Source organism: Macaca mulatta, chromosome 20, assembly GCF_049350105.2.
Source record: "Macaca mulatta isolate MMU2019108-1 chromosome 20, T2T-MMU8v2.0, whole genome shotgun sequence".
Taxonomy (NCBI): Eukaryota; Metazoa; Chordata; class Mammalia; order Primates; family Cercopithecidae; genus Macaca; species Macaca mulatta.
In genome coordinates this window covers 85,451,628-85,478,813 of record NC_133425.1, presented here as the reverse complement: position 1 = coordinate 85,478,813, position 27,186 = coordinate 85,451,628, and the positions used below count along the sequence as shown (strand labels likewise).

General features: G+C 56.6%; 3 protein-coding genes and 2 long non-coding RNA genes across 14 annotated transcripts in view; 1 reads left to right on the top strand and 4 right to left on the bottom strand.

Moving 5' to 3' along the window:
- GAS8 (growth arrest specific 8) overlaps positions 1 to 2,254 on the bottom strand; it is a 35,989-nt gene extending 33,735 nt beyond the window's left edge. For 2 of the 7 annotated variants that reach the window (XM_077983630.1, XM_077983628.1), the window contains exon 1: positions 1,719 to 2,254. The gene's annotated coding sequence lies outside the window, so the exon portion shown is untranslated. Of the gene's footprint in view, positions 1 to 1,196; positions 1,393 to 1,718 lie in introns of those variants that run through there. The other 5 variants (XM_077983636.1, XM_077983635.1, XM_077983639.1 and 2 more) reach the window with 5 other exon arrangements.
- DBNDD1 (dysbindin domain containing 1) lies at positions 341 to 14,914 on the top strand. 4 transcript variants are annotated; one of them, XM_077983625.1, is made up of 4 exons: positions 341 to 1,237; positions 11,102 to 11,248; positions 11,608 to 11,748; positions 13,281 to 14,914. In XM_077983625.1, exons 3-4 carry the CDS (start codon positions 11,676 to 11,678, stop codon positions 13,436 to 13,438), a joined length of 231 nt encoding a protein of 76 aa, XP_077839751.1. In that variant the 5' UTR covers positions 341 to 1,237; positions 11,102 to 11,248; positions 11,608 to 11,675; the 3' UTR covers positions 13,439 to 14,914.
- On the bottom strand, positions 4,563 to 6,977 carry LOC144338224 (uncharacterized). The gene is made up of 2 exons (XR_013412188.1): positions 6,559 to 6,977; positions 4,563 to 5,636 (listed from the first exon to the last, which is right to left on the bottom strand). It is a non-coding gene; the product is annotated as an uncharacterized LOC144338224 (long non-coding RNA).
- Positions 14,915 to 17,568: 2,654 nt separating the features above from the next.
- Positions 17,569 to 27,186, bottom strand: part of LOC715685 (mitochondrial inner membrane m-AAA protease component AFG3L1) — a 29,000-nt gene continuing 19,382 nt past the window's right edge. The window contains 8 exon segments of the mRNA XM_077986837.1: positions 17,569 to 17,715; positions 17,717 to 17,907; positions 18,380 to 18,574; positions 18,653 to 18,853; positions 19,366 to 19,481; positions 22,096 to 22,206; positions 24,799 to 24,923; positions 25,900 to 26,011. Of these exon segments, the coding sequence (XP_077842963.1) occupies positions 17,586 to 17,715; positions 17,717 to 17,907; positions 18,380 to 18,574; positions 18,653 to 18,853; positions 19,366 to 19,481; positions 22,096 to 22,206; positions 24,799 to 24,923; positions 25,900 to 26,011 (1,181 nt within the window). The 3' untranslated portion in view covers positions 17,569 to 17,585.
- LOC144338211 (uncharacterized) lies at positions 22,368 to 24,519 on the bottom strand. Its single transcript, XR_013412174.1, has 3 exons — positions 23,685 to 24,519; positions 23,118 to 23,642; positions 22,368 to 22,999 (listed from the first exon to the last, which is right to left on the bottom strand). It is a non-coding gene; the product is annotated as an uncharacterized LOC144338211 (long non-coding RNA).

Genomic DNA, 27,186 nt, shown 5'->3' with positions numbered 1-27,186 from the left:
CCCATGTGGCATGGGCTTCCTCACCACGTGGAGGAAGTTCTAGTTCCAGGAGGAACCTTTCCACAGAGCTGAATGCTTCTCAAGACCCAGCCTTGGGAGTCACATGACATCGCTTCTGCCACCCTTACTGGCCAGAGCAGTCCCAAGCCCCAATAATGTTTACGGAGAAGCAGCATGGGTGGGGGTGTCTTCATGGGAATAGAAGGTTCTGGAAGACACAGGGGATCAGAACTACTGCTGTGGTCATTTTGAGAAAAAACAACCTGCCACCCCAAACAATTCTGGGTGGTCTACGCCCATGCACTGTTCCCACTTCCCAGGGCAGCCACTAGCTTGCTCCACTGCCTCCCTGAGAGGCAAGGCTCTGCATCCCTCAGGGTGGCGAGGAGGCCAGTGGGTCATGAAATCATTTCAGAGGCTTTTAAACAGCAGTTTTTGTTTGTTTTGTAAACTAAAGAAACAGGGAAACTAAAAGCCTGCCCCACTGACTTCCAGACTCAAAGACATGCACTACCCCCGTGTAACCGGAGTAGGGGCAGGAGTCAGGCTGGGCGGGGCAGCCAGGGCCTTGAGGGCTGACTGTGGTTAGTGGAAGCTGAACGGACCACTGGCCTCTGAAACAGCCTTTCCTGCAATCTGGGCCGCTCAAGTCCATCTGTCAAGTTCATTGCCTTTTTCACTCCCAGCTGGGAACAAATTCTTCCTACCTGACACTTTGGTTTGGTTTGGTTTGTTTCAAGTGCAGAGCACGGGCCTGGAGTCAGAGCTTCTCAGCACCCGACTGCATCGTTGGACAGGTTACCTACGGTCTCTGTGCTTCTTCACCTGAAAGGATACCTTCTTCTTAGGATCAGTGGGAGAAGCAAGGAGACACTGCACGAGAGCTCTGTGCGCTGAGAAAGTCGGCCCCACGCGGCGGGGGTTTGAGCGCCTGCTGGGAGGTGGGATTTCATCGAAACTGCCTGGGCACTCTCTGCAGCCCGGGCCCCGCCGCCCTCTCCTTGCCTCCCATCCCCCACCCCGCCCCTTCCAGCCTCCCAAGTACACGTCCTCGCCCCCACCCACCCCCCGCGTTAATTCACACCATCCAGTGCGCTCTGCGATTCTGTCATTACCCGCCCGAGTCAGGCCCCTCCTGTGCCCCTCGCCAGCCCCGAGGGGCGCCCGCACACAGTGGGCGCCCCACACGCACGCACCTGAAAGAGAACAAGAGGACGCAAGCGGGCGCGGCTGCCGAGTGAGTGCGCAGGAGCCCCGGACGCCCGGCCAGGGTCGGGAGGTCGCAGCGGGGTCCCGGGGGGGTCCGCGGCCCACGAGTGAAGGGTCGGCGGGGGAGGCGTCCGCGGGGCCGGGGGCCGGCAGGGGGCGCGCGCGGGCCGGGGCGGGGCCGCACCTGTCCTGCGGCTGGGGGGGCGCTGGGAGGGGGCCGGGGCCCGGGAGCAGCTGCGCGCCCCGCCCCGCGGGCTCCTCCCTGCCGCCGCGGCCCCCCGGTTGCTGCCCCGATGCGCTGCGCCCGGAGCCGGGGCCGAGTAGCTGCCGCAGCTGTTGGGGCGCCCGGGCCAGGCGACACCGCCGTCGCCGGTGCCCCTCCCAGACCCCGCCGGCCGCATGGAGCCCCCGGAGGGCGCCGGCCCCGGAGGTGAGTTCAGCCGCAGCCCCCGAGACCCCCGAGCAGCGCTTTCCCGCAGCGAGCCGCAGCCCCTCCCCCCAGGGCTCACCCTTCGCTGCTCCCGGGAGACCCCTTTGGCAACTCGGGGGCGTCCGGCGGACCAGGGGCACCTCCCGGGCGCGGTCCCCGCGCGGGGCTGGGGGCACACAGACCGAGTCTCCGCCCCCTTGTTCTCTGCGTTCCCGGCCCGGGAAGCCGTGCCGGGCACGCTCCTTGGTGGGTGGCCCGGAGTTTCGTCCTGAGCCCCCTCCCAGCAGAGTCAGCCGGTGACCCGGGGAGCGGGGGAGGGGCGTTCCGAGGCTGGAGTTTGGGGTCCCTGTCGGTGGGGCGTGGGGGCGACGCTGGTCGCTTGCAAGCGCGTCCGCTTTGTTCGCCCAGCCGTGAGTCCGGGGCGCGAGGGCCGTAGACCGTGGCAGGGATCCTGCCAGGGGCGAGGGGCTGAGATGCGTCTTGGTGGGGGCGTGGGGCATGCACGGGTGCGGCCTGCCGGGGGCTCCAGAGCTGCAAGCGTGGCTGGTCCGGGCGCGGCCCAGGCGCACGCTCACCGGGGAGGGTAGGTGCGCGTGGAGCGCTCCCTGCCCTGATGGTGGAGGCCCTACTGCAGGACCTTGGAGTTGGTAACGGGAAGAAAGCTCTCAGACTCTCCCCGCTTCCCAGAGCCTTTTCCAAAAGGGCTTTCGAGGTTCCATTGGCCTAGGTAGGAACTTGGATGCAAACTGCGGACACCTCCACCTGCCCAGCCAAGCCCACCACCTCCTGGTTTCCTAGAGGTCCCACTGCAGGGAGCCAGCAGGTACCTGAGGGCACAGGCCAGCCTGCCACTCTGTAACTACATGGGAACCTCTCAGTCCCCCAGCCACACACAGTGGCGTCCCCAGGAGGAGCAGGTCCACCCACCCTGTGTGTCTGCAGTCCAAGGTGGAGGGACGAATGCCCCAGGGCTGGTGGATTTGGGTTTTGTTTTGTCATTTGTGGGAGGGATCAGATTTCTTTCTTAACACTGATAGTCTCAGTCCCCTGGGTCTTCCCAATAGCAGCTTTGTGGACATAGGAAGCCTGGAAGTTGAGAGTGAGGGCTTGGGGGTCTCAGACCTGTTTCCAGCTGTGAACTGTGGGCAGTCAGGCCCCTCTGAGCCTCAATTTCCATGTCTGTCAGCGGAGACAGCTCTGCTTCCCCTGCAGGGCTGTGGAAGCCCAAGGCATTTGGGAGTGGAGGTTAATCTCTTTTCCCTCCTCCTTTGGGAAAAAAGGAGGACTTCCCAGCAGCTTAAAAGGCAGAGAAAGCAGGTTCAGTTTCTGAGCCCATCACTTACTGGCTGGGGGCTTCAGATACCTGACTCAATCAGTGCACAGGTATCTACCTGCAGGTCACGGCTCTGCGCAGTACCCTCCCTGGGGTGGGGACTTAGTGGGAAGATAGGGCCCTGTCCTCTGAGGGCTCACACTCTTGACACCAATGCCTGTTTCCTTGTCTGCAAAGTGGCCAGTGATGCCTACTTTGTGGAACCTCATGAGATCACACGTTGGTGACTATAACTGTCATTACTTATCACTTACTTTTGAAAACCTTACAAAAGTAGAGAGAACAGCATGACAAAGGCCCATGTGTGATATCCCAGCCCCTAGGCCCACAGTCTCCTCTCCAGACTACCACCAACCTCCCTTCATTAGTGGTTTGAACCAAATCTAGACATATTATTTCACTGATAAATAATCAGAAATATCTGTAAACTACGATTTTTATAAAACATTATTAAAACACTATTTTTGCACCTAAAGGAATTATTTCTTAATATGAAATGTAGAACACGGAGGTGCATGTGTGCACAGGAATGTGACGTGTGCCCTCGCTGAGGGCCCCACCTGGAAGCCAGGGCTGTAACCCACCCCAACTCAGTCTGCCCGAGGGACCACAGGGAGAACGAGAGGGATCCTCAGGAGGCTGAGAGTCTAGACAGGGCTACCCCAGCATCCCTGAAATGCTTTTGGGGGTCCAAATCCAGAGAGGAAGGTGCTGGGGGATGGGCGGCAGGTGGCCCCTGCCTCTGCGACCATCTTGCCTTCCCTGCAGCCAGTTAGTTTATGATATTCATTCATTCACTTCATTAGCTCATTCATCCATACAGTGGTGTGTGCCAAGTGCCTTCTCGATGCTCTGGGCAGGGCCCTGGGCACACAACAGGGAACAGGATTTGGGCCAAGTTTTCCAGTCGAGAATGTGCTGGAAAATAGGTCAGCAGCAGAGCACAGGGCATCAGCAATCAGCCCTCAGGGAAGCCTGGGGGCTGGGCTGAGGCACCCCAACTCCTGGCTCCCTCACTGGGATGCTGCTTCAGTGCCCACTCATCAGCCAGGGCACCAGCAACCCCTGCAGGGGGGTTGGGTCCCCCTTGATAGGGGCTGTACTGGGGTAAGGACCAGAACATTGTTGTGACCCCACACTCCGGGGTCCTTTCTGGGGCATCAGAAACACCTGCTTGCCTCTGCCCTGGCCCTGGAGACCCTGGGGGCTGCCAGCACCTGCCCCCATGCCTGCCTAGCATTGAGCCTCTGGTTCCCACCCTGGGAAAAGCAGCAGGTCTCGCCGGTGAGAAATTTTCTTCTCCCCACAAGCTTGTTGAGATGGTGTCAGACAGGCCTGGGTGATTCCTAGCACAGCTCCTTACTAACCGTGGGCTAGTGGGCTCCTTGATTCACCCTCATTTGTTCACTGCGCACCTACTGTGTGCTCGGTCCTAGGAATGCAGCCAGGAACTAGATACAAGCTGCTTGTTGCTGATGCTTCTCGCTCTACCCAGTCCCAGCCTGCTCTGGGGCTGAGCCTGGGGGTCTGGTGCGTGGCTGACTCACAGTGTATGCGAGTATCAACTCCAGCCAAGATCAGCCTTTGTTTCCATTGAGGATTGTTTTTAAATTGAGATATTATTCACATATACAGTTCACCCTTTTGAAGTGTGCAACTCACTGTTTTAGTATATTCACAAAATTGTGAGGTCACCACCACTATCTAATTTTATAATATCTTCGTTTCCCCCCCCAAAAAAAAACCCATACCCATTCTCCCCTTCTCCACTGCCCCCCCACCCCCGCCGCCGCCTCTGACAATCACTGATCGGATTTCTATGCACTTGCCTATTCCGGACACTTCGTAAGAACGGTGTCATGCAGTATTAGTCCTTCTGGGCCTGGCTTTCACTCAAATGAGGTGATCAGGCTCATCCACGTGGTATCCTGTGTTGGTGCCGCAGTCCTTCTTAGGCTGAATCACATTTTGTTTATCCATTGAGCCACTGACATGCATTCGATTGCTTCCACTTTGGGCTCCTGCAAATCACGCTGTGGACATGCGTGTATAGCTGACTCATCAACAACATAAGGGTTAGGGGCGCCAACCTCCCTCAAAGTCTGAAATCCACATAGAACCTTTGACTCCCCAAAAACTTAACTGCTAGTAGCCTGCTGTTGACCACAGCTTTACTGATATGGTTAACGAACACGTATTTGTATGCTGTGAGTATTACACGGTAGGTTCAGTCACTAGAGGAATCACGAGCATGCCTTACAGCAGCTGCACGCTCTTCATGCCAAGATCAATCTTGCCCCTCCTGGGTGCTCAGGTCTTGTGTGTCCCTGGCATCACATTCTTCTGGCCAAAAAATTAGTGTCCTGATGGGAAAAGCTGCATCTTCCAAATTTTCCTTCCCCAAAGCCTCAACACAGGCCAAGGCACCAGAGTTTACAGAATAAAGACCAGGCCACTGCCAAAGGGAGGTGGGGAAGGATCAGACTAGATACCTGGTGGCTTCAAATGCTTACAGGACTGAATCCCATCAATGCTGACACCATTAGCTACAGATGCGTTGCTGTCTCAGGAATGTAGAAATATGAAAAGATGGTTTGTTTTTTTTTTGAGACAGAGTCTCGTTCTGTCACCCAGGCTGGAGTGCAGTGGCATGATCTCTGCTCACTGCAAACTCCGCCTCCTAGGTTCAAGTGAGTCTCCTGCCTCAGCCTCCTGAGTAGCTGGGACTACAGGCACGCACCACCACACCGGCTAATTTTTGTATTTTTAGTAGAGATGGGGTTTTGCCATGTTGGCCCAGACTGGTCTCGAACTCCTGGCCTCAAGTGATCCACCTGCCTTGGCCTCCCAAAGTGCTGGGATTACAGGCGTGAGCCACCGCGCCAGGCCGAAAAGATGCTTCAATTATGATATTCACTGTCAATTATGATATTCATTCCACACAGGGCTGCTGTGCTGCTCCACTGGGCTAGAGCTTTGTCCCAGAAGCTGTCTGTGGTCCCTTGGGACCCCAGGATCTATAATGAGGACTGCTGGCATTCCCATGCCCCTTCTCCAGTGTAAGATGGGGAAGGGGATTGCTGTTTGGTTGAGGTCCTGCTGGGGGTCCCTGTCCCAGCACAAGCAGAGGTCACCCAGCATACATGGAGGATGGTGGGAGCAGTGCCTGCAGACTTACCTCCCGCTGGACTGTGCCTTGCTGGCCTCATCGTAAAAATGCAGGTATTGGCCGGGCACGGTGGCTCACGCCTGTAATCCCAGCACTTTGGGAGGCCAAGGCAGGTAGATCACGAGATCAGGAGATCAAGACCAGCCTGGCCAACAGGATGAAACCCCGTCTCTACTAAAAATACAAAAATTAGCCAGGCATGGTGGTGCACACTTGTAATCCCAGCTACTCGGGAGGCTGAGGCAAGAAAATCGCTTGAACCCAGGAAGTGGAGTTTGCAGCGAGCAGAGATTGCGCCATTGCCCTCCAGCCTGGCGCCAGAGTTAGACTCCACCTCAAAAAAAAAAAAAAAAAAAAAAATTCAGGTAGATGCTGTCCCACTCAGCTCAAACCCTTCAGCAGCTTCTTCCAGCTCACTCGGCGTAGAAACCAAAGTTCTGACAAGGTCCATACAACCTGCACACACCCACCCTTGCCCTGCCTCACAGCCCCCAGCTGTCCTCAAATGCACTCTGCTCAGGGCCCTTATGCATGTCCCCCCAGTATCACACGGCTCCCTCCCACCTGCAGGCTTCTCCTCCAAGTCTCGGTAGAGCACCCTCCCCAGACCCTCCCTAAAATGGGAGCACAGCCCCACACTGCTCCCTGCACTGACTGCCCTTCAGAAGGGCAGGAATCATCTAGTTTGTCTAGGCCATGTCCCCAGAATGGAGGGCGATTCAGAAGTCTTGGTTGGTGAATGAATGAGAGCCTTCGTCTGGATGAGGGGCCCCGCCCAGCGAGAGGGGGGCTACAAGGGGAGACTCCACCTCTGTCCCACCTTCCTTCAGAGATCCACTTCCCCCGGGGTCAGGACCCAGGGAACCTAAGCCAGCAAGTGAGGGACTTTCTGCTCCCTCTGCTGGGCCCTGAACCAGGATCCCTGTCTCCCTTCCCCACGCCATGATCAGGAACAGGCTGACAGGTGATGGCTGAGAGCTCCAGCTGCGTCTGTGGCCAGCCCTGTGCTGCATGCTGGGGACAGATGCTGAGCTACTCTGTGCCTCAGCTTCTTCCTCTCAAGTACAAATCTCAGAGTCTTCCCCATGTAGCTGGGAGTTAGGGTGAGGTGAGAATGGAGTTAGTCAATAAACACAGAATGCTGGGACTGTCCTAGAAAACCATAAGCCACTGCCTTTTTTTTTTTTTTTTTTTTTTAAGGCAGGGTTTTGCTCTGTTGCTCAGGCTGGAATGCAGTGGCACGATCATAGCTCACTGCATTCTTGACCTCCTGGGTTTCAGGCGGTCCTCCTGCCTCAGCCTCCCGAGTAGCCGCCACACAGGTGTGTACCACCACACCCAGCAGTCATTATTAACCCAGAACCACCTGCCCCACCCTGCTTCTAAGGGTGCTGTCCCCACAGAGATTCTCTGCAGAACTGCTCTTGCCCCAGGTTTCCTTGATATCAGGGGGCTGCCAGAGAGGAGGGGATGGGAGGCCAGGGTGGATGATCGCTTGAACCCAGGAGTTCGAGATCAGCCTGGGCAATACGGCAAGACCCCGTCTCTACCAGAAAAAAATTTAATTAGCCAGGAGTGGTGGTCCTAGCTACTCAGAAGGCTGAGGTGGGAGGATCGCTTGAGCTGAAGAAGTTGAGGCTGCAGTGAGCTATGGTTTTACCACTGCACTCCAGCCTGGGCAACAGGGAGACCTTGTCTCTTAAAAAAGAGAGAGAGAGAGGCCAGGCGTGGTGGCTCAAGCCTATAATGCCAGCACTTTGGGAGGTTGAGGCAGGCAGATCACCTGAGGTCAGGAGTTTGAGACTAGCCTGATCAACATGGAGAAACCCCATCTCTACTAAAAATACAGAATTCACTGGGCATGGTGGTGCATGCCTATAATCCCAGCTTCTCGGGAGGCTGAGGCAGGAGAATCGCTTGAACCCAGGAGGCAGAGGTTTCAGTGAGCCGAGATCGCGCCATTGCACTCCAGCCTGGACAAGAACAAAAATCCATCTCAAAAAAAAGAAAGAAAGAAAAAATAGGAGGGGGTGCCCCTCAGGACAGAAGGAGGGGCAGGGAGGGACAGAGGTGGAGCTGAGGGCTATTCCCCAGAGTCCTGCTCTGGGGTGAGGGTGCCCATGGGGGACATGCCTGGCCTATAAACCTGGGGAGGTAAGAGCCCCTGTAGCCTCCTCAGCTGGGGATCCTGAGAGCAGGGCCTCCTGGCCAGTGACTTACCCTGCACCTCGGTTCCCCACTCGTACCTGCTCTCAGGGCTCTGGATCAGCTGTGCCAGAGGGACAGCCCCTGCTCTGTCCTGGACCTGGCAGGTCTGAGGCCCCCGCTGCACCCTCAGGGCCAGCTGCAGCACCCTCCTGAGACTCAAGGCTGGGACAGAGCTACGCCCTCTGCAGCCATGGCCACCACTCTGAGTTGTGTGGAAGTGTTTTGGAACGGTGACCACAGCACCGTCCAGCGGGACATGAGCACACTGTGGGCAGGGACCTGCGGCTGCGGGCTACACTGTTTCTCCTTGAGGAAGGGCCCAAGGGCAGGCTGGGTCTCCCTCCCCTGGGCGCCCCCTCAGCGCTACGGACAGTGGTCAAGCAGCCTTCTTCCTGCTGATGTCCGGGAGGTCCCCCTGCTCACAGCCTTAGAACAGAGTCCACATCTCATCTCCTGTCCCCTGTGCCCTCTGGGCAGGCAGGTATCCCTGCTGGACTTGGGGGTGGGCCAAGACACCAGTAACTTGACCCTTTAGGATGCTCAGAAACCTCATTCCAGATGCCAGTGGAGAGGCAGAAACCAGATTCTGCGAGCCCCGTCCAGCCTGCCCAACCCCCAGGCCTGAAATGGGCCATGCGATGACACAGCACTCGGCTCCTCAGACAGGAGGCAGGTGGGCCACCGTCAGGCCACAGGGCTGCTGCCCAGGCAGAGCCTAACACTCGGCTCGCTGCCAGGTCACCTGCCTACAGCCACACTGCCAAGTTCTTAAGCCAATGGGGACCTCCCAGCCCTGCACTGGTGCTCCTCACTCAGGAGGCCGGGCACCTGCGGGCCTGCAGCTCCATTGGCTCCGCTGGGGAGAGGTGGGGGTGCGCTAGGACGGACGCTGCAGACCCACCAGGCTCACCTGGCAGTATCTAGGCTGCCAGCTAGTGCCATGGGGGAGGACAGGCCCACCCCTCCCAGGCAGCTGTTGGCACCGAATCCCAGCTGCTCCCCTCGGCTTCAAGCACATCCAGCTACGATCTGTGCTCACCACTGGGGGCTGCCAAAAATACCTCACAGGGTCCTCAGGGTGCTCCTGGCAGAAGCAGGAGGGCACCTGTCCATCTGACAAGCGTGTGCTGAGCACCCACTCAGGGGGGAAGTGCTGGTGTCCCCAGAAGGCCCCTGCCACGCAGGGTCCAGGAAGCAGCTGAGGGAAGGAGGGCCATCTGGAAACAGGTTCCTGCAGGGGCAATGGGTGGGGTCAAAAAGCAAGTGCTTTGTCTCTTCCCTAAGAATGGACCTGCAGGGCCTAAGGCCAAAGGGGAGCATGCCCCCAGGGACAGGCCTGACTCTGGCTAACAGGACTCTCTGGCTGCCTGTGGCAAGTGAGGTGGCTGCTAGAATGATGTGGCCCTGGATGAGAGGGTGAGCAGCTGGGGAGGGCTGAGGGGATCTGTGGAGGGACGGATGTAAGAGTTGCCAATGTCTCTAGCTTTGGGTCAGCAGCCAAGGGGCCTCCTGCTCTCGTCTGACAAAACAATTGTTAAGTATAAAAAAGAAACAGTTGGGCCAGGCGTGGTGGCTCACGCCTATAATCCCAGCACTTTGGGAGGCCAAGGCGGGTGGATCACGAGTAAAAAAAAAAAAAAAAATAGCTGGGTATGGTGGCGCGCACCTGTAGTCTCAGCTATTCAGGAGGCTGAGGCAGGAGAATTGCTTGAACCTGTGAGGTGGAGATTGCGGTGAGCCGAGATCATGCCACTGCACTCCAGCCTGGTGACAGAGCAAGACTCTGTCTTAAAACAAACAAACAAACAAACAAAAAGGAACAGTTACGTTTGTGAAAAAATGAGGCCAGGCTCCGTGGCTCACACCTTGTAATCCTAGCACTTCGGGAGGCCAAGGCAGATGGGTCACCTAAGGTCAGAAGTCCAGCCTGGCCAATATGGTGAAACCCCGTCTCTACTAAAAATACAAAAATTAGCCGGGCATGGTGGTGCATGCCTGTAATCCCATCTACTCAGGGGGATGAGGCAGGAGAATCGCTCAAACCCAGGGGGCAGAGGTTGCAGTGAGCTGAGACTGAGCCTCTGCACTCCAGCCTGGGTGACAGAGAGACTCCATCTCAAAAAAAAAAAAAAAAAAAAAAAAAAAAAGGAAAAAACCTGGAAGAATATTTGCTCGACTGTGAGGCGTGGTTGGTGGCTAAGTGATCACAGAATGGCAGGCCTGCCTATTCCTCCTGGTTTCTAACTTTCATTTAATGAGAATGTGTTATTCTGAACTCAAATACAACATTGATTTTTAAAAGGACAGTGGAGAGGGGCTGTTCTGGTTTGAAGGGGACCAAGAGGCTGGGCATGGAAACTCACGGATGATCCTTCAGGGGACCCTGGGCTGAGCCAGAACTCAGAGGCCAGGACAGCACTGGGATGAGCCACGCGGGCCCTGGTGGAACTTCCAGGCCTGCATGGTGCTGCTTTCACGGGTGCTTGAGTACCAAGGGTGATCTGGATCTCAGAGTCCTTGTTCACTAGGGGAGGCCGGGCCCAAGGGGAAGGGGCAGCCTCCTTGAAGCCCCCCAACCCCTTGTCTGGGGTCCAGGCATGAGGTCACAAGCCCAGCCATCCCATCACCTGCTGGTCACTGCCCAGAGTTTCAAAGGACTGGATGTGCCAAGTCCTCACACCCAGCCCCACGTTCTGGAGGGATGTGGGAGCCCTGTGGGTCTCAAGGTAACACCCTGTGTCTTTGGATGCAGAGATCGTTAAGGAGGCTGAGGTGCTGCAGGCTGCGCTGGGCGTCCCAGCCCACGGGACAGGGGACAATGGCCACACGCCTGTGGAGGAGGAGGTGGGGGGCATCCCAATACCAGCACCGGGGCTCCTGCAGGTCACGGAGAGGAGGCGTAAGTACTGCTCCCTGCCCAGTGCACTCTATGAGGACCCCGTGAGCTCCCCCAGGAGACAAGGCAGCAGGGTCCACCTCCTGTCCAAACACTCCTGGGGGCTCTGGGTCCAGCGCTGTAGGCTAGACTCTTGCAGCTTTGGTTCTCTGGGCCTCAGCTGCACCATCTGCCAAGTGAAAGCCTTCTAGTCATGAGTATACGCAACACCCATCAGATCCTGATGGTGCTGGGCTTTGCAGGAAGCTGTGGTTCACCCACGGCCTTGTGGGAGGACACAGCGCACACTCTCCTAGACCCCCAGGGCTCTAAGCAGCCTTGGGGGAGGGCCTGAGGGCTGACCGTACCCTCTCTGCCCTCAGAGCCTCTGAGCAGTGTCTCCTCTCTGGAGGTCCACTTCGACCTCCTGGACCTCACGGAGCTGACCGACATGTCCGACCAGGAGCTGGCCGAGGTCTTTGCTGACTCGGACGACGAGAACCTCCACACCGAGTCCCCAGCAGGTGAGGCCGGCATCGGGGCTGGGAGGGGTGCGCGGTGGGCTGAGGCCCCTGGGAAGTCCTGGGAGGGGTGCGCGGTGGGCTGAGGCCCCTGGGAAGTCCTGGGAGGGGTGCGTGTGTTTTAGCAAGAATCCGTCACCACTTCATTTCACCACGCTGCTATTTGCCCAACTTGAAGCAATTTCCCCATCACAGCTGCTTAAAACTTCACTTTTCAAGTGAACGACAGAAGGCTAAAGCCACTGTCTCGTCAAAAGCAGAATTTAATGAACGTGAATTTTCATCATAAATTGGGCCAAGAATGAAAGGTGGGGGTGATCACCAGCCCGGGCCCCTCCTCAGCTCACTTAACTTCCTCTGATTCCCATGGAGTGTTGCCATTGGCCTGAAGGCAGCTCCGGTGTCCTCACTCTGCCTGCGAGCAGGGCTCCCGGCACGGCCACGTGCTCAGCTCCGGTGTCCTCACTCTGCCTGCGAGCAGGGCTCCCGGCACGGCCACGTGCTCAGCTCCGGTGTCCTCACTCTGCCTGCGAGCAGGGCTCCCGGCACGGCCACGTGCTCAGCTCCGGTGTCCTCACTCTGCCTGCGAGCACGGCCCCCAGCATGGCCACGTGCTCAGCATGACCAGAGCACAGGACTCACCACTGAGGCTGTGACAGCGTGTCCTTAGTCTCTTCTAACAATGGCCAGTGAAGGACACTGACGTGACCTGTGTGAACTTCAGTGATAACTGTGAGAGCATCAGGGCCGAGCCTTCCCTGCGTGGGACAGTTTGGCCCGGCCTCTGCTTCCCCACCCCCCAGGCCACTCAGGACCTCATTAAAAGGACCAGCCCCACTGTGAATCCTGCCAGCGGCCAGCTGCTCCCCTGGTTCCTGGAGGTGTCAGGAAGGGGTGTCGGCCTGTGTGTCCTGGGCTGCTGCAGCCCCAGGTGTCTGGGAGGTAATGGGGCCTGGTGAGTCAGCCCCCAGCTCACCTCCAGGACACGGCCATTGCCTGACCCTGGCCAGTTCCCACCATCTCCATGTTGGTGGCAACTCTTCCCATCCAGCCCATGAGCCCAGGCATGTGCTACTGTGGCTGGGGAGGTGGAGTGAGGGGCTCAGACTCCAGCCCACCGGAATCCCCAGCCCCACAGAGCCTGCACCACGGAGACACAAGGCCCATGATGGGGCAGAGGCTCCAAGAGGCCTGCAGGGCTCACGGGAGTGGTTGGCTGAGCTGGGACACCTGCCAGGGGGTGGTCTGGGGAGGCCCCACCAGGGTCACTTGACCACGCAGGAGAGGCTCAGCCTGGGCTGTAGTGACTCTGGGGAGCAGTGCCCAGGCCCCACCCAGACCACAATGCCCACCACTCCGGTGGGGCCAGTGTGTGGTGGGGGCCTCCTGTTAGAGGTAGATGTGTGCATGCCAGGCGCAGGGGCCGGTGCAGAGCATTGGCAGGAGTGGCCCAGGAGGCCAACGGGACCTGAAGCCCTCCTGCATTCACCCAGGCCTCTCGGCCACGCTGAGTTGCCCTGCCCGCACCCCCCTAGGTTTGCACCCGCTGCCCCGGGCTGGCTGCCTGCGCTCCCCTTCCTGGACGAGGACAAGGGCTGAGCAGAACCGCGAGAAGCAGCCCCTAGGTGACCCTGAGCGGCAGGCCACAGTCCTGGACACGTTTCTCACTGTGGAGAGGCCCCAGGAGGACTAAGCCATCTCCGCCTGCCCTCCAGCTCCTGCAGGGCTGGAGTCAGAACATCACGATGGCAGATCTGGGCAGTCCTGACCCAGCAGACACACTTCGCACCCCCACGAGGCTCCAGCCGTCACCTCCTGACACACACCCTGGGGGCAGCCCCCTGCCAGCCCCAAGGCCTGCCTTGTCTGTTGGGCACAGGTCTTAGCCTCACGTGGAGACCAGCCGGCTTTCCTGGGGGACACATGGGGCCCCTGGATGCCTCTGGGAGACCCAGCACAAGCACAGCCCAGTGGCCTTACGTCCAGCTTGTTCCTGGGCCCTGAGTCAGGAAGACGCCACAGAGTCACTGCCGGAAACGTGGTGAGGAGTGGAGTGGCCCACGGCGACCCTGGGGTGAGGGGGACCCAGGCCTGTGACAGCCACTCCAGGAACTCCGGGGGCTGCTCCAACCTCCGCGCTTACCTGTGCTACCAAGCTCAGAAGCCAGAGGCAGGTTTGGTAGTGGCTAATGGGACAATGTGCTGTCCAGCAAAGCACATGGAGGAGCGGCCCCAAAATTCCCACCTTGATTTCCATCCTGCCCCTTCTTCTACTCCACGAGGCACTGTCTCACTAGGGCCCCCTCCCCAAGGCTCAGCTCTAAGACCTGCACCTGCTTCTCTTGGTCCCTGCGTGACAGGCAAGTCCATTCCCTCCTTAGCTCAGAACACCAAATATCACCAGACTGCCTCGGAAACTTGGTGACACCTCCTGGAATGCTCTCGGGGAGGGGTTCACCGTCTCCCTGTCCTGCACCCACTATGAGGCCACATCCTCGTTTCTGCTCACATCCCATTGCCCGGTTACACGGCCTGCCCACAGCCCTTAAACTTGCTGGGCAGGTTTGGGGCCCATGGGACCCGTGGGTCTGTGTCCGGCAGCAGCAGAGGAGGCTGACAGGCCCTGCTCCCTCTGCTCTGGGGTGTCTGGGGGCCCAGCTCATGCCCTCCCAATGCTTATATGCTGAAGCTCACAGAACGGGCTTCCCGCCTGACAGCAAGTCAAAGAATGAGTTTAATACGAAAGTGTAAGCTTACTTTCCATCCGCAAGCCAGCCTGCCCCAGCCCCATTTCCCATGAGCACACTTCTGGGGAAGGAAAACAGGCTCCTGGCCTTCACTGTCAGTAGAGCCTTGGAGATGCCCCAGGCATGCCTTGAGCTCCTCCTGTGTACGGCACTTTAGAGGCGGCACCTGCTCCCACTTCTGAGCCACCCGCTGCCTCTCAGCACTGCTGGTAAACCCAGTTCCTGCCTCGGCCAGGTCTCCTTCCCTGGTTTCCAGTCACAGAGAGCCAGGCAGCTTTCTCTTTCAGTCCCATAAAGGCAGCCTGTGTCCCTGGCCACACCTCCACCCGCCAGGTCTTCCTCCCCGTCTTCCATCCTCCCTGCTGAGCTTCCACAGAGCTCGTTTGCAAACAGTGGGATTAAAGCATCACTGCGCATTCAAAGGCCTGGTTGCAGTCTCTTCCTTTCCAACACCAGAGTGCGTGAGGTGCCTGCTGAGGGGTGTGGGCTGAGCTGTCCTGGGCTCCATGCCCTGATCATTCTCCAGCTGCAGCAGCCCAAGGGCTCTGCTGTGCTCACTTGGGTCCCATTTGGGGGATGAGTGTCCTGGATTTCTAGTCCCAAAGTTACACAACAGAAGGAATCATTAAGGAAGTGAAAGTCCTGCCCCACGTGTTTGTAAAGGTGGCCCAGGCCAGGGGAGGGAGTCAATCCCCAGCAAAGGAGTCGCTCTCAACACATTCCTGTCCCAGACGCCACTGGCACTGGTCATGCGGAGGCACCAGATGAGGCCTAAACTCCTGTCCACTGTCACTACTCATGAAATGAGATAGCCACGGAGCCTGGCCAGGGCTGACCTCCCTTCTGCCAGACCCATGGGTCTCTGTGTTTCCGTGCTGGGCTCTGAGGGGAGAAGCCTGGGGCCTCCCGTACATGAACATTCTCAGTCAGGTGTCCTACGACCATGGACCCAGAAAACGGCCTCCGTCTGATGTACCTTCTGGAAAGGGTGCACAGCTACCGGCAGCTACACGCAATCCACCCCATTCCACCTTCCCTTCTGGCAGAGGGAGGGAGGCAGGCAGGCTGAGAAATACAGGGGCTGAAGGCTCGTGTCCCCGCAGGGTGCACAGACCACCACAGCACAGACAGCAGCACCCGCAGGTGTCACTCTGGCCGATGGAGCTTCTCAGCAAAGGTGCAGCTGAGCTACCATCGACAGACTGATGAGGCAAACTGCAGGTCACGCCCAGGACGGGGGAAAAGGCCGTGGAAAATGGTGTCTGATTCAGGGGGTGAGACGACTCCTGATTGACATAAGGAACAGCTTGTGAAGGACACATGCAGGAAGGCTGAGGGGAAGGCGCGTGACAGCCCTGAAGAGGTGAGGGTGAAGGCAGGTGCCGAGCAGACAGGTCTGGAGGGAACAGCCCGGTAGGGGAGGCACAAGGATCCCACACCCAGATCATCGTGAAGGACCCCAGACACGTGCAGCCGGCTGGGAGGTGACAAAACGGACACCCAGGCTCTCCCAGGGGTGTTGGAGGGAACCACAGTGGGGCCGGAGCCATGAGCCCATGACCACCATGCATCCCGGAGGCCACCAGATGCCACGATGTCACCGGGGCACGGTGGGGTTGAGGAAGCACCCCCACCTCCATTTGAGGGACCTGAGACCAGGCCCCAACCGGACCCCAAGTGACTCAGCTACTCTGGGTCTGGTGGAGGCCATGATGAAGGTTGAGTGCTGGAGAGTTGTTGAGTCCGATGATATGCATTTTACAAACGGCAAAAGTTGAACGTGTTCACCCCCAGTTGGAAATTATATTTTTGAGGCTCTAAGGCCAACGTAACAAGCAATTTATAAAATGTACTACAAAACCCCAGTGTCTGATCTGGCCTAGGTCGAGAGAGAGGCTGAGAACAAATAGTGCCCAGGGCAGCAAGCAGGGCCTCCTCCTCCAGCTGTTCACCCAGGACATCTGCAAAAGGGTGTCTTCCCCAGGTCCCATCCCAGGTGACCCACAAGCAGGGCCTCCTCCTACGACCGCTCACCCAGGACATCTGCAAATGGGCATCCCCCAGGTCCCATCCCAGGTGACCTAGACACGCATCCCCCCCACCCCAAGGCATGGTTGAGGCTGACACTGCTGCTGACCCCAGTGAATCCCGGAGGTAGGTCACGTACTGGAGACAGCGCAAGGGGTATCCTCACCGAGTCCCACACACCCCAGGTAAGAAAAAGCAAAGCCTCCCTCAGTTCAAGGCACCAAAGGGCCTGGAGCTCAGAGCCCAGAAGGGGCCTCCCTAACAAAAATTAGGAGCTACCCAACCCCAGGAAAAGGGTTCATGAACAGGCACCAGGGTCAGAGGCAGCCGCGTGCTGAGGCTTCAGGACCACGGCCTCTCCACAAACACCCCTGAGCCGGCTGGGGCCCTGCAGAGCTTCCCTCTCCAGGACTCCAACAAAAAGGGATCACAGGAACCGAACCGATGACCCAGATACATCCTGCAGTGAGAGCACCTCCACCCAAGGACAGGGGCCAGGTTTTTTAAGCAACTCAAGTCCCTCATACTCGGAGCAGTGCTGCCACGGAGCCAAGGTGCAGGCGGGGGTGGGGGGTGCCCGGATGAGGAACCCAGGTTTGAGGCCCCACAGCTCCTCCTCCCGCCTCAGCCACGCACCTGTGCGTGGTGTGGACTTTCCTTTTTAATCCTTTTTAAGGACAGATCAACAGATCAGCTTCCACCAATCCAAACAGCTGCTTTAGAAACCTGACTCACCCTTGATACCTGGCTGACGCTCTCCTTTTCTGAATTCCACCAAACTGTGAGGGTTTCTGTGCTGGGCCCAGGCTCCTCTGAGTGACTTTATGGCCACATCAACACGCCTCCACGGAAGGTGCCCCACCAAGTCCCTCTTGAAGCTACACTCATGCCAGCCTCAGCACCACAGGGGCCAGAGCCCTGGGGCCTCTCCCATCTAACCCTGGACCCGACTGTCCTCCAGCAGCAGGACCCAGGGACTCAGGGTACCCCCTCTGTCCACTCCCACTCCCTGCATGTGGGCTCAGAGCACCCTGATCTAAAACACCCGTTCACAGTTGTCACATTTTAATTTGTTTTGGGTGAGAGTCCACAGCTGCTTTGCAAAGGTCCCAGGTAAGTGGCAGTCACGTGAATTCCACCCAGCAGCAGGTGCAGGCACCGCCACAGGCTATGCAGAGCTCCCCTGCACAGGCTGCTCCATGTCCTCCTCCTCCTGTCCCCAGTTCCAACCCTTCAGCCCCTCGGATAGGGACGTGTCCTCCTCCAGGCTGCCCATGCCTTCTACAAACTCCTCATACGTAGACTTCTCCGCAAAGGGCCGAGGGCCCAGCAGCTCCAGCATGTCTGCCTTCTCCAGCACTTCCTTCTCCAGGAGCTGCTGGCCCACCTGGAAACAACGGCCCACCTGTCAGACAGCTCTGAGGACATGCTCACAGACCAAACCTAAGCAAGCTCGAGGATGGGTGTGGCCTTCGGGTGTGGCCTGACCGTGACCCAACATGGGACCCACGACCGTCTGGGCAGAAGCCACACTCACCTTCTTTTTTTTTTTTTTTTTTTTTTTTTTTTGAGACGGAGTCTTGCTCTGTAGCCCGGGCTGGAGTGCAGTGGCCGGATCTCAGCTCACTGCAAGCTCCGCCTCCCGGGTTTAGGCCATTCTCCTGCCTCAGCCTCCCGAGTAGCTGGGACTACAGGCGCCCGCCACCTCGCCCGGCTAGTTTTTTGTATTTTTAGTAGAGACGGGGTTTCACGGTGTTAGCCAGGATGGTCTCGATCTCCTGACCTCGTGATCTGCCCGTCTCGGCCTCCCAAAGTGCTGGGATTACAGGCTTGAGCCACCGCGCCCGGCCCACACTCACCTTCTCCACATGCTCCCGGCACTGTGTCAGCAGGTCCAGGGTGCCCTTGTAGGCAGCGCTGATGAGGCACCGGACCTCCTCGTCAATGAGCTGGGCGGTTGCCTCACTGTACGGCTTCTCCACTGGGGCCTCGCCTTGTCGGGGAAAGTCGAAGGACACCTGGCCCAGCTTCTCACTCATCCCAAACTGCACAATCTGCAAGTGCGGAACCCAGGATGAGCCTGCGCCCAACACAGCCTCCTGCAGCCCGCGCTGGGGGACGCCCACCCTTACCTGGGCATACGCACTCTGGGTGACCTTCCTCAGGTCGTCCTGAGCCCCCGTAGTGATCTGCCCGAAGCACAGCTGCTCGGCCACCCGGCCCCCGAGCATCGTGCACATGCAGTCGAAGAGCTGCTCCCGGATATAGAGGTGCTGCTCCCAGGGCAGGTACTGTGCATAGCCGAGCCCCTTGCCCCGGGGGATGATGGACACCTGAGGACAGGACACATGCCCTTGTCACCCCAAACACTGTCCCCGCTTCCTCCAGGAGCCACCCTAGAGCGGCCAGGCCACCTGACCCTAGCTCTGACCACAGGTCCTTCTACTGGAACGTGAGAGAAGAGAGCCTGACCCAGGCCCCTCGTACACCATGGGGATGCCCCAAGAAGTGCACCCGCCTTTGGGGGCTTCACATGGAAACCACCTCTGCTCTGCCTGCCCTGCAGAGGCTCTGGAGGGGCCAATGGTGGAACCCAGAGCTCAGGAGTGAGGTGGGTTTAACACTGAGGCTGCCCCCTGGAGTCGCATGGCCGAGGCCCCATTTGGAACCCAGTGCTCTTCCTTCCCACCCCAAAGGGTTCTTCTGACAAATTCTAGAGCAGTATATTCCTTAAAAAGTTAAAGGGCCAACCCTTGAATGTCCCATGCCCACATGACCACAGGTTGGCACAGACATTCCAGGCCCCAGCCTGCCGGGCAGACTCACTCAGGGTGGGAAGACCAACCTTCAGCAGGGGGTCCACGTGCTCCAGGAACCAGGCCACCACCGCGTGTCCGGCCTCGTGGTAGGCCACAGTTGTCTTTTCACTAGGCTGCAGGACCTGGGTCTTCTTCTCAAGACCTACACATCACATTCCCAGGGGAGTGAGGCAGGGCAGGAGTAGGTGGCTGGAAATGAGGTCCCCCCCTCTGCGCCCAGCCGTGTCTGCAGCTACACCTGATCCCCAGGCTTGTCTATACCAGACAGCAGAGGCCAAGCCCCAGCTCCATGCTGCCTTCTGCTTTGCAGTGAAACCCACATCCCACACACCTCACACGAAGCCTTAAAACAGGCCCGTTTGAAGCCAATGGGAACAGCTGCATGTGAAACACAGAAAGGCACCATATCCTCTGGTTTGACTAAAAATGACAGCACAGCATGACAAGACAGAGAGGGATGATTTCAGTGCCCTAACAGCCCAGTGTACGGGCAGGTAACAGGACAAAGGAAAAGCACAGATGGCACAGCCAGCCCTCCTCAAACTCCTCTAATCACACCAGGACAGCCCTCAGGAGGCTTTGGTGGCAGCACATGGTGACCACACCTAGAATCCCAGAACTTTGGAGGCCAAGGTTGGAGAAACACTTGAACTCAGGAGATTGAGACCAGCCTGGGCTACATAGCAAGACCCCATCTCTATAAAAAAATTTTTTTAATTTTTTTTTTTTTTTTTTTGAGATGGAGTCTTGCTCTGTCGCCCAGGCTGGAGTGCAGTGGCCGGATCTCAGCTCACTGCAAGCTCCGCCTCCCGGGTTCAGGCCATTCTCCTGCCTCAGCCTCCCGAGTAGCTGGGACTACAGGCGCCCGCCACCTCGCCCGGCTAGTTTTTTTGTATTTTTTAGTAGAGACGGGGTTTCACCGTGTTAGCCAGGATGGTCTCGATCTCCTGACCTCGTGATCCGCCCGTCTCGGCCTCCCAAAGTGCTGGGATTACAGGCTTAAGCCACCGCGCCCGGCCAATTTTTTTAAGTTAAATAAAAATAAGCAGCTTTGGCCGGGCGCGGTGGCTCACGCCTGCAATCCCAACATTTTGAGAGGCCGAGGCAGGCAAATCACAAGGTCAGGAGTTCGAGACCATCCTGGCTAACACAGTGAAACCCCATCTCTACTAAAAATACAAAAAACTAGCTGGACGTGGTGGTGCGTGCCTGTAGTCCCAGCTACTTGGGGGGCTGAGGCAACAGAATTGCTTGAGCCCAGGAGGCGGAGCTTGCGGTGAGTCGAGATCGCACCACTGCACTCCAGCCTGGGAGACAGCGCAAGATCCCAACACTCCACTTAAAAAAAAAAAAAAAAAAAAGGCAGCAGCTTTAGTGTTTGCTTTGAGATACTCAGTATCATAAGTACTTTATGTATACATTATGCTTCGATAAATGGTTACATAAAGAAGCAGCAGCTAGAACACTCTTCCACCTGACCAATGTCAGCTCTCACAGCTTGGGGTGGACCATGAAGGATGGCTACTAGCCACTTCCCTATTCTCCACCCTCAGAACTGCACCAGGGAGAGCCAGGCCAAGCAAGGCCGTGTTGGCACTGCCTGGTCTGGCAGCCACCGGAGACCCTTCCTCACAGCTGACTCCAGTTCCCAAGCTGGCCTAGCTGCAGGAGGCTGTGACCCAGCCCACTCTACAGTCTGCTGAGCTGAAGAGAGAGATGGATACCGCTCCCCACCAAGCTGAAGAAAATGCACCGTAAGCCTGGGCACAGTGGCTCACACCTATAATCCCAACACTTTGGGAGGTCGAGGCGGGCAGATCACCTGAGGTCAGGAGTTCCAGACGAGCCTGACCAAAATGGTGAAACCCCATCTCTACTAAAAATACAAAAATTAGCCAGGTGTGGTGCTACATGACTGTAATCCCAGCTGCTCAGGATGAGGCAGGAGAATCACTTGAACCCGGGAGGCAGAGGTTGCAGTGAGCCGAGATCATGCCACTGCACTCCAGCCTGGGCAACAAGAGTTAAACTCCGTCTCAAAAAAAAAAAAAAAAAAAAAAAAAGAAATCCACTTTGTTCACTCCTCTCACAACAGTACTGTCCTGAGGAGGCTCAGGAAGGTCCCTACAGCTTCCAGGAGGCTTTTCCCAGGAAATCTCATCCTTTCCCTTCAGGGAAGAAAGCTTCTTTGCCCTCCACAGTAGGCATTCAAACCTGGTTCTAATATGCTTCCTTGGGCCTCTGATGGCCTGGAAGGCCTATCCCTTTCAATTTCTAAATGGTGCTCCCAGAAGGGGCATGAAAGCTATTGGTAGATCCCAAGTCCCATATGTTGGTTTAGAAAATTGGTTCCTGTCTGCAGAATTGACTTTTTTTTTTTTGTGAGACAGAGTCTTGCTCTGTCACCCAGATTGGAGTGCAGTGGCGCGATCTCGGCTCACCACAACCTCTGCCTCCCGGGTTCATGAGGTTCTCCTGCCTCAGCCTCCTGAGTAGCTGGGACTACAGGCATGTGCCACCATGCCCGGCTAATTTTTGTATTTAAAAATCAAGATAGGGTATCGCCATGCTGGCCAGGCTGGCCTCAAACTCCTGACCTCAAGTGATCCACCTGCCTCGGCCCCCCAAAGTGCTGGCATTACAGGTGTGAGCCACTGTGCCCGGCCGGCTTGCAGAATTCAAACTGGGGCCAGAGGGTGAGCCTGCCAGGCCCAGAGCTGCAAACACCCCTCCCTCCCCAAGGACTCCCAGCTCACCTCCGAGGACCCTCTCGATGGCCTGCTGAAAGTGTTTCTCCTCAACAGAAGGACTCAGATGCCGGGTAGCAATCAGGGCTGCTTCATTGCAAACATTCGAAATATCAGCACCTGACCCAGGAACGGAGAAACAGCCAATAGTCAGTGCTGCTCCTGGCCGCTGGAGCTTGACCCAGATCAGTTTTGTTAAGGAACATCTCCAGCAGAGAGAACAAGACTGAAATTCAGTAGAAAACTTAAAAGTAATGGGAGCTGTCCACCAGTCACCATTATTTAGCCACATTTTTTGTCAACCTTTATTAAGGTATAATTTATAAGCCATAAAATCCACCCATTTTACACGTACACATCAGATTTTTTAATAAACTGATCGCGTAGTGCGACGATTGCCATAATCTAGTTTTAGGACATTTCCATCATCTCTGTAAGGTACCCTGTGCTATTTATAGTTAATTCCCATTTCCACCTCTGGCAACCACTCACCTCATGTCTGTCCCTACAGATTTGCTATTCTATACATGTTTATTATTATTCTGCACATTTCACATAAATGGAACCATATGTTATGCGGCCTTTTGTGTCTGGCTTCTTGCATTTAGAACAGTATTTTCTAGGTTCACCCATGTTGTGGCATGCATTGATACTTTATTCCTTTTTATAGCTGAATTTGACTACAGTATATGCCACTTCGGCCATTCACCTGCTGATGGACACTAGGGATGCTTCCATTGGAGCAAAACAGACTCATCCCTGCTGAGGGGCAGTCAGTCATCCCTGAGTTATCTCTGCTGAATCATCCCTGCTGAGGGACAGCGCTGTCATCTCTGCTGAGTCATCCCTGTTGAGGGGCAGTGCTGTCATCCCTGCTGAGTCATCCCTGTTGGGCAGTGCTGAGTCATCCCTGCTGAGTCATCCCTGTTGGGCAGTACTGAGTCATCCCTGCTGAGTCATCCCTGTTGAGGGGCAGTGCTGAGCCATCCCTGCTGAGTCATCCCTGTTGGGCAGTGCTGAGTCATCCCTGCTGAGTCATCCCTGTTGAGGGGCAGTGCTGAGTCATCCCTGCTGAGTCATCCCTGTTGAGGGGCAGTGCTGAGTCATCCCTGCTGAGTCATCCCTGTTGGGCAGTACTGAGTCATCCCTGCTGAGTCATCCCTGTTGAGGGGCAGTGCTGAGCCATCCCTGCTGAGTCATCCTTGCTGAGGGGCAGTGCTGAGTCATCCCTGCTGAGGCACAGTGCTGTCATCTCTGCTGAGTCATCCCTGCTGAGTCATCCCTCCAGAGGGGCAGTCAGCATCATCCCCGAGTTCTCTGCTGAATCATCCCTGCTGAGTCATCCCTGTTGAGGGGCAATGCTAAGTCATCCTTGCTGAGTCATCCCTGTTGAGCAGCGCTGAGTCATCCCTGCTGAGTCATCCTTGCTGAGGGGCAGTGCTGAGTCATCCCTGCTGAGGCACAGTGCTGTCATCTCTGCTGAGTCATCCCTGCTGAGTCATCCCTCCAGAGGGGCAGTCAGCATCATCCCCGAGTTCTCTGCTGAATCATCCCTGCTGAGTCATCCCTGTTGAGGGGCAATGCTAAGTCATCCTTGCTGAGTCATCCCTGTTGAGGAGCAGTGCTGAGTCATCCCTGCTGAGTTATCCATGTTGAGGGGCAGTAATGAGCCATCCCTGCTGAGTCATCCTTGCTGAGTCATCCCTATTGAGGGGCAGTGCTGAGTCATCCCTGTTGAGTCATCCCTGCTGAGTCACCTTTGTTAAGGGGTAGTGCTTAGTAATCCCTGCTGAGGGGCAGTCAGAGTCATCAGGCATCCCCGCTGAGGGGTAGTGCTGATTCATCCCTGCTGTGTCATCCCCTCTAGGGGCACAAGAAAGCAGTCTTGGTAACATTCCAGCATTTTATCTTTGGTATGTAAACAGACATCTGAAGTCAGCCAGAGGAGAGAACAAAAGGAAAGAAGCACATTTTGTGTCTAAGACACATGACACCCTTCAGATGCCTGCCAGGCAAGACTTCACTCACCATTCTGCAGCAGACAAATGTACAATCCTGTGTGAATACACCTGACCTGACACTAGGCAGGACACTGGGGAGCCTAGGGGATGGGTACCACTGGGGGTGCCAAGGCAGCTGGAGGTGATGAGATGCCACAGCAGAATGTTCCAGGGGTGGCGGGAGCAGGTGGGCATAGGTCAGAGGCCGTGGCCAATGGCCGCATAACCGTGAGGTATGGGTAAGGAGGACAGGAATCTCCCGGAGAAGTCCCCACTCATTCCTGAGGGTGATCCAGCCTAGGCAGGGAAGTAGGTTTCCTAGCATAGACCAGGATTTCATTAAAAATAAGAGAGAAAATCAAATGAGCTTCCTCAGCAGGGAGGGCAAGCCCCAGGCGAAAACGTGGAGGGAAGCATCAAGTTGCCAGATCCTCCCCCACCCCCCCGACATTAGCTTACTGTCAGCTCTGCGGTAAGACTCACTAAGTCTGACTGTAATTAAAACAGAAATTCAAGTGGGTGCAAATTAGTTTTGGGGCTAAGAAAACTGACCTCTGAGGCCTCTGAACACTCTCAACAGGTGAAAAGTCCTGCAGACAAGGGTGAGCACTGCCAGAACTGGATGAGAAGGGCCAGTCCCCACTCCCCATGACAAGAAGCAGAGCATACATGGCTCCCACCACAAGGGGACGGCACAGCCCCCAACACTCACCAGTGAAGCCTGGGGTGAGCACTGCCAGCTTCCTCGCCAGGGTGTCCTTATTGAGGCTCTCGTCCAGCTTCAGTGGGCGCAGGTGGACCTTAAAGATGGAGGACCTGCCTTTGATGTCGGGGGGCCTAATGAAAGAGAGAGAGAGGCACGGGCTCTTGTGCCTTCTGGGTCTTCAGAACAGTCGCCCACAACCATATCACAGAACTGCAAGGACAGCTGGGGTCCCTGTGGAGCTCTCTGCTGTCATCCTCCAGACAGAGCTGAAAGCAATGGCAGAAACCAGCCAGGGCACAGGCACATTCAGCTCCACAGCTACGACACCCCTCAACCCAGGGCCACGCCACTCGACTACACCCCTCAACCCAGGGCCATGCCACTTGACAGCACCCCTCAACCCAGGGCCACGCCACTTGACAGCAAGCAACACAAGGGCCACAGGGAATTAACGCTTCCTAACAAACACGAGAAGGGAGGGGGAAGGCAATGATGGCTGACCGTCAGGGTGAAGAGTAAGGGGTAAATTGCTGTCTTCTAAATTATCAATTTTCAATTTTTTCATTTATTTATTGTTTCTGAGACAGAGTTTCACTCTTGTTGCCCAGGGTGGAGTGCAGTGGTGAGATCTCCGCTCACCGCAACCTCTGCCCCCCAGGTTCAAGCGATTCTCCTGCCTCAGCCTTTGAGTAGCTGGGATTACAGGTGCACGCCACCACACCCAGCTAATTTTGTATTTTCAGTAGAGACAGGGTCTCACCATATGGGCCAGGCTGGTCTCGAACTCCTGACCTCCTGATCCGCCAGCCTCGGCCTCCAAAAGAGTTGGGATTACAGGCGTGAGCCACCACACTTGACCAATTATCAAATTTTTACAGTAGTGAAAAAAAAAAAACATCCCTGCAGGCCCGATCGCACGTATTCTTGTCAAAAAGTGGACTGCCAGGGGCAGGACTGATGGCAGCAACTTGCAGCTCTCACACATTTTCAAAATGTTACATTAACTGCTTCAGAATTACCATCAAAATCTCCTCCAAATACACTGTAAATCACCTAAACAAACTTTTCGGCCAAGGGGATAAAGGCCCAACCCTGAGAAAGGGGCACTCACCAATGTAAATCTGGCGATCAAATCGGCCAGGCCGCATCAGGGCTGGGTCCAGGATGTCAGGGCGGTTGGTGCCAGCCAACACCACGATGTTGGTGGCAGAGTTGAACCCTGGACACGGGAGAAGCAGGTGAGCCCCAGTAGCAAGCCCAATGTGGGCATGGCAGGTAACCAGCCATCCCTCCACTAACTGGGAACCCCACAGCCTGGCTCAGGGGGTAGACAAGTCCAGGGCGTGGGCCCTCCTTATCCTGACTTAATTCTGTTTCCTGCAGCCTCTGACACCACGTCGTGCTGGAGTGGATGAGGGCAGGCCAGGGACTGCACAGGAAATGGGATGCTCAACAGAGGGGAAGGGAGGAGAAAGGCTGAGTGCCCCACGTCCGTCCTGTCTCCAATCGGTCTCCTCCAGATATCAAAACAGTCATAATCTAATTAGAATTACTATTGGGTACTAAAGACAGAAAAATACTTAGGAAATGCTTTTGGCCCGCAGAGAACAGTGTTTAACACAGCAGGCCTCACTGCTGTCCTCAGAAAGGCCTGCTCGCAAGGTCAGTGTCTGGCGCTGTGAGTCTGGGGGCATTCCCACCATTCCCGGAGATAAACAGCTCCCTGGGCCCAAACGCTTTGTGCGCCCCCAGCAAAAACCCCGGGAACCGAGTCTCTCCTGAGCTTCCTGGTCAACATGCAGCAGGCGTGGTCACAGCCTGATGCTGGGGGAAGTGAGCGCGTCCCATGTGGCTCCACTGGAGGAGGGTTCAACACTGCACCCGGTCTCCTTGCGACCCAATGCGGCTTCTCCCCTGGCTGACTTTGCTGTGTCCTCCTTTAACGGTAGTAAATCACAGCCCTGAGTGCTACTATAGGCCGAGTCCTGTGACTTCTCCTAGCAAGTCACCACATCTGGGGTGGTCTTAGGGACCCCAACACAGCCCTGAAGCCAAAGTGAAAATCAAATCTGCCGAAGGTCTAAGTGAAAGTTTTTCCAAATCTGAAAAATGGCACAGAACCTGGACGTGCCCAACAAGGCTTTAGCAGGACTGACAGGCGACGGTCAGTCACATCTTAGCTAGAATCACTCTGAGAAGAGACGGGCCTGGGGGGTCTGTGAGATTCTGGGTGATGCAGGGGCACCAAGACAAGGCTCAGAGCGGAAGGAGCATGGGTTGTGGACACAGTACCCTGTGGGCACCGTCAGGAGCAGCCATGCTCGTCTACCTGGTCCCCCTCCCCAGAGAAGCAGGTGTCTCCACACTCCAGAGAACCCCTCTCCATCTGGCGGC

Coding starts and splice junctions, on each gene's coding strand:
- DBNDD1 (XM_077983624.1), top strand. CDS start 10,369: ATGAGGCAGGAGAATCGCTCAAACCCAGGGGGCAGAGGTTGCAGTGAG. Junction 10,586..11,101: donor AGGCCTGCCTATTCCTCCTG/GTTTCTAACTTT, acceptor CTTTGGATGCAG/AGATCGTTAAGGAGGCTGAG. Junction 11,749..13,280: donor CCACACCGAGTCCCCAGCAG/GTGAGGCCGGCA, acceptor GCACCCCCCTAG/GTTTGCACCCGCTGCCCCGG.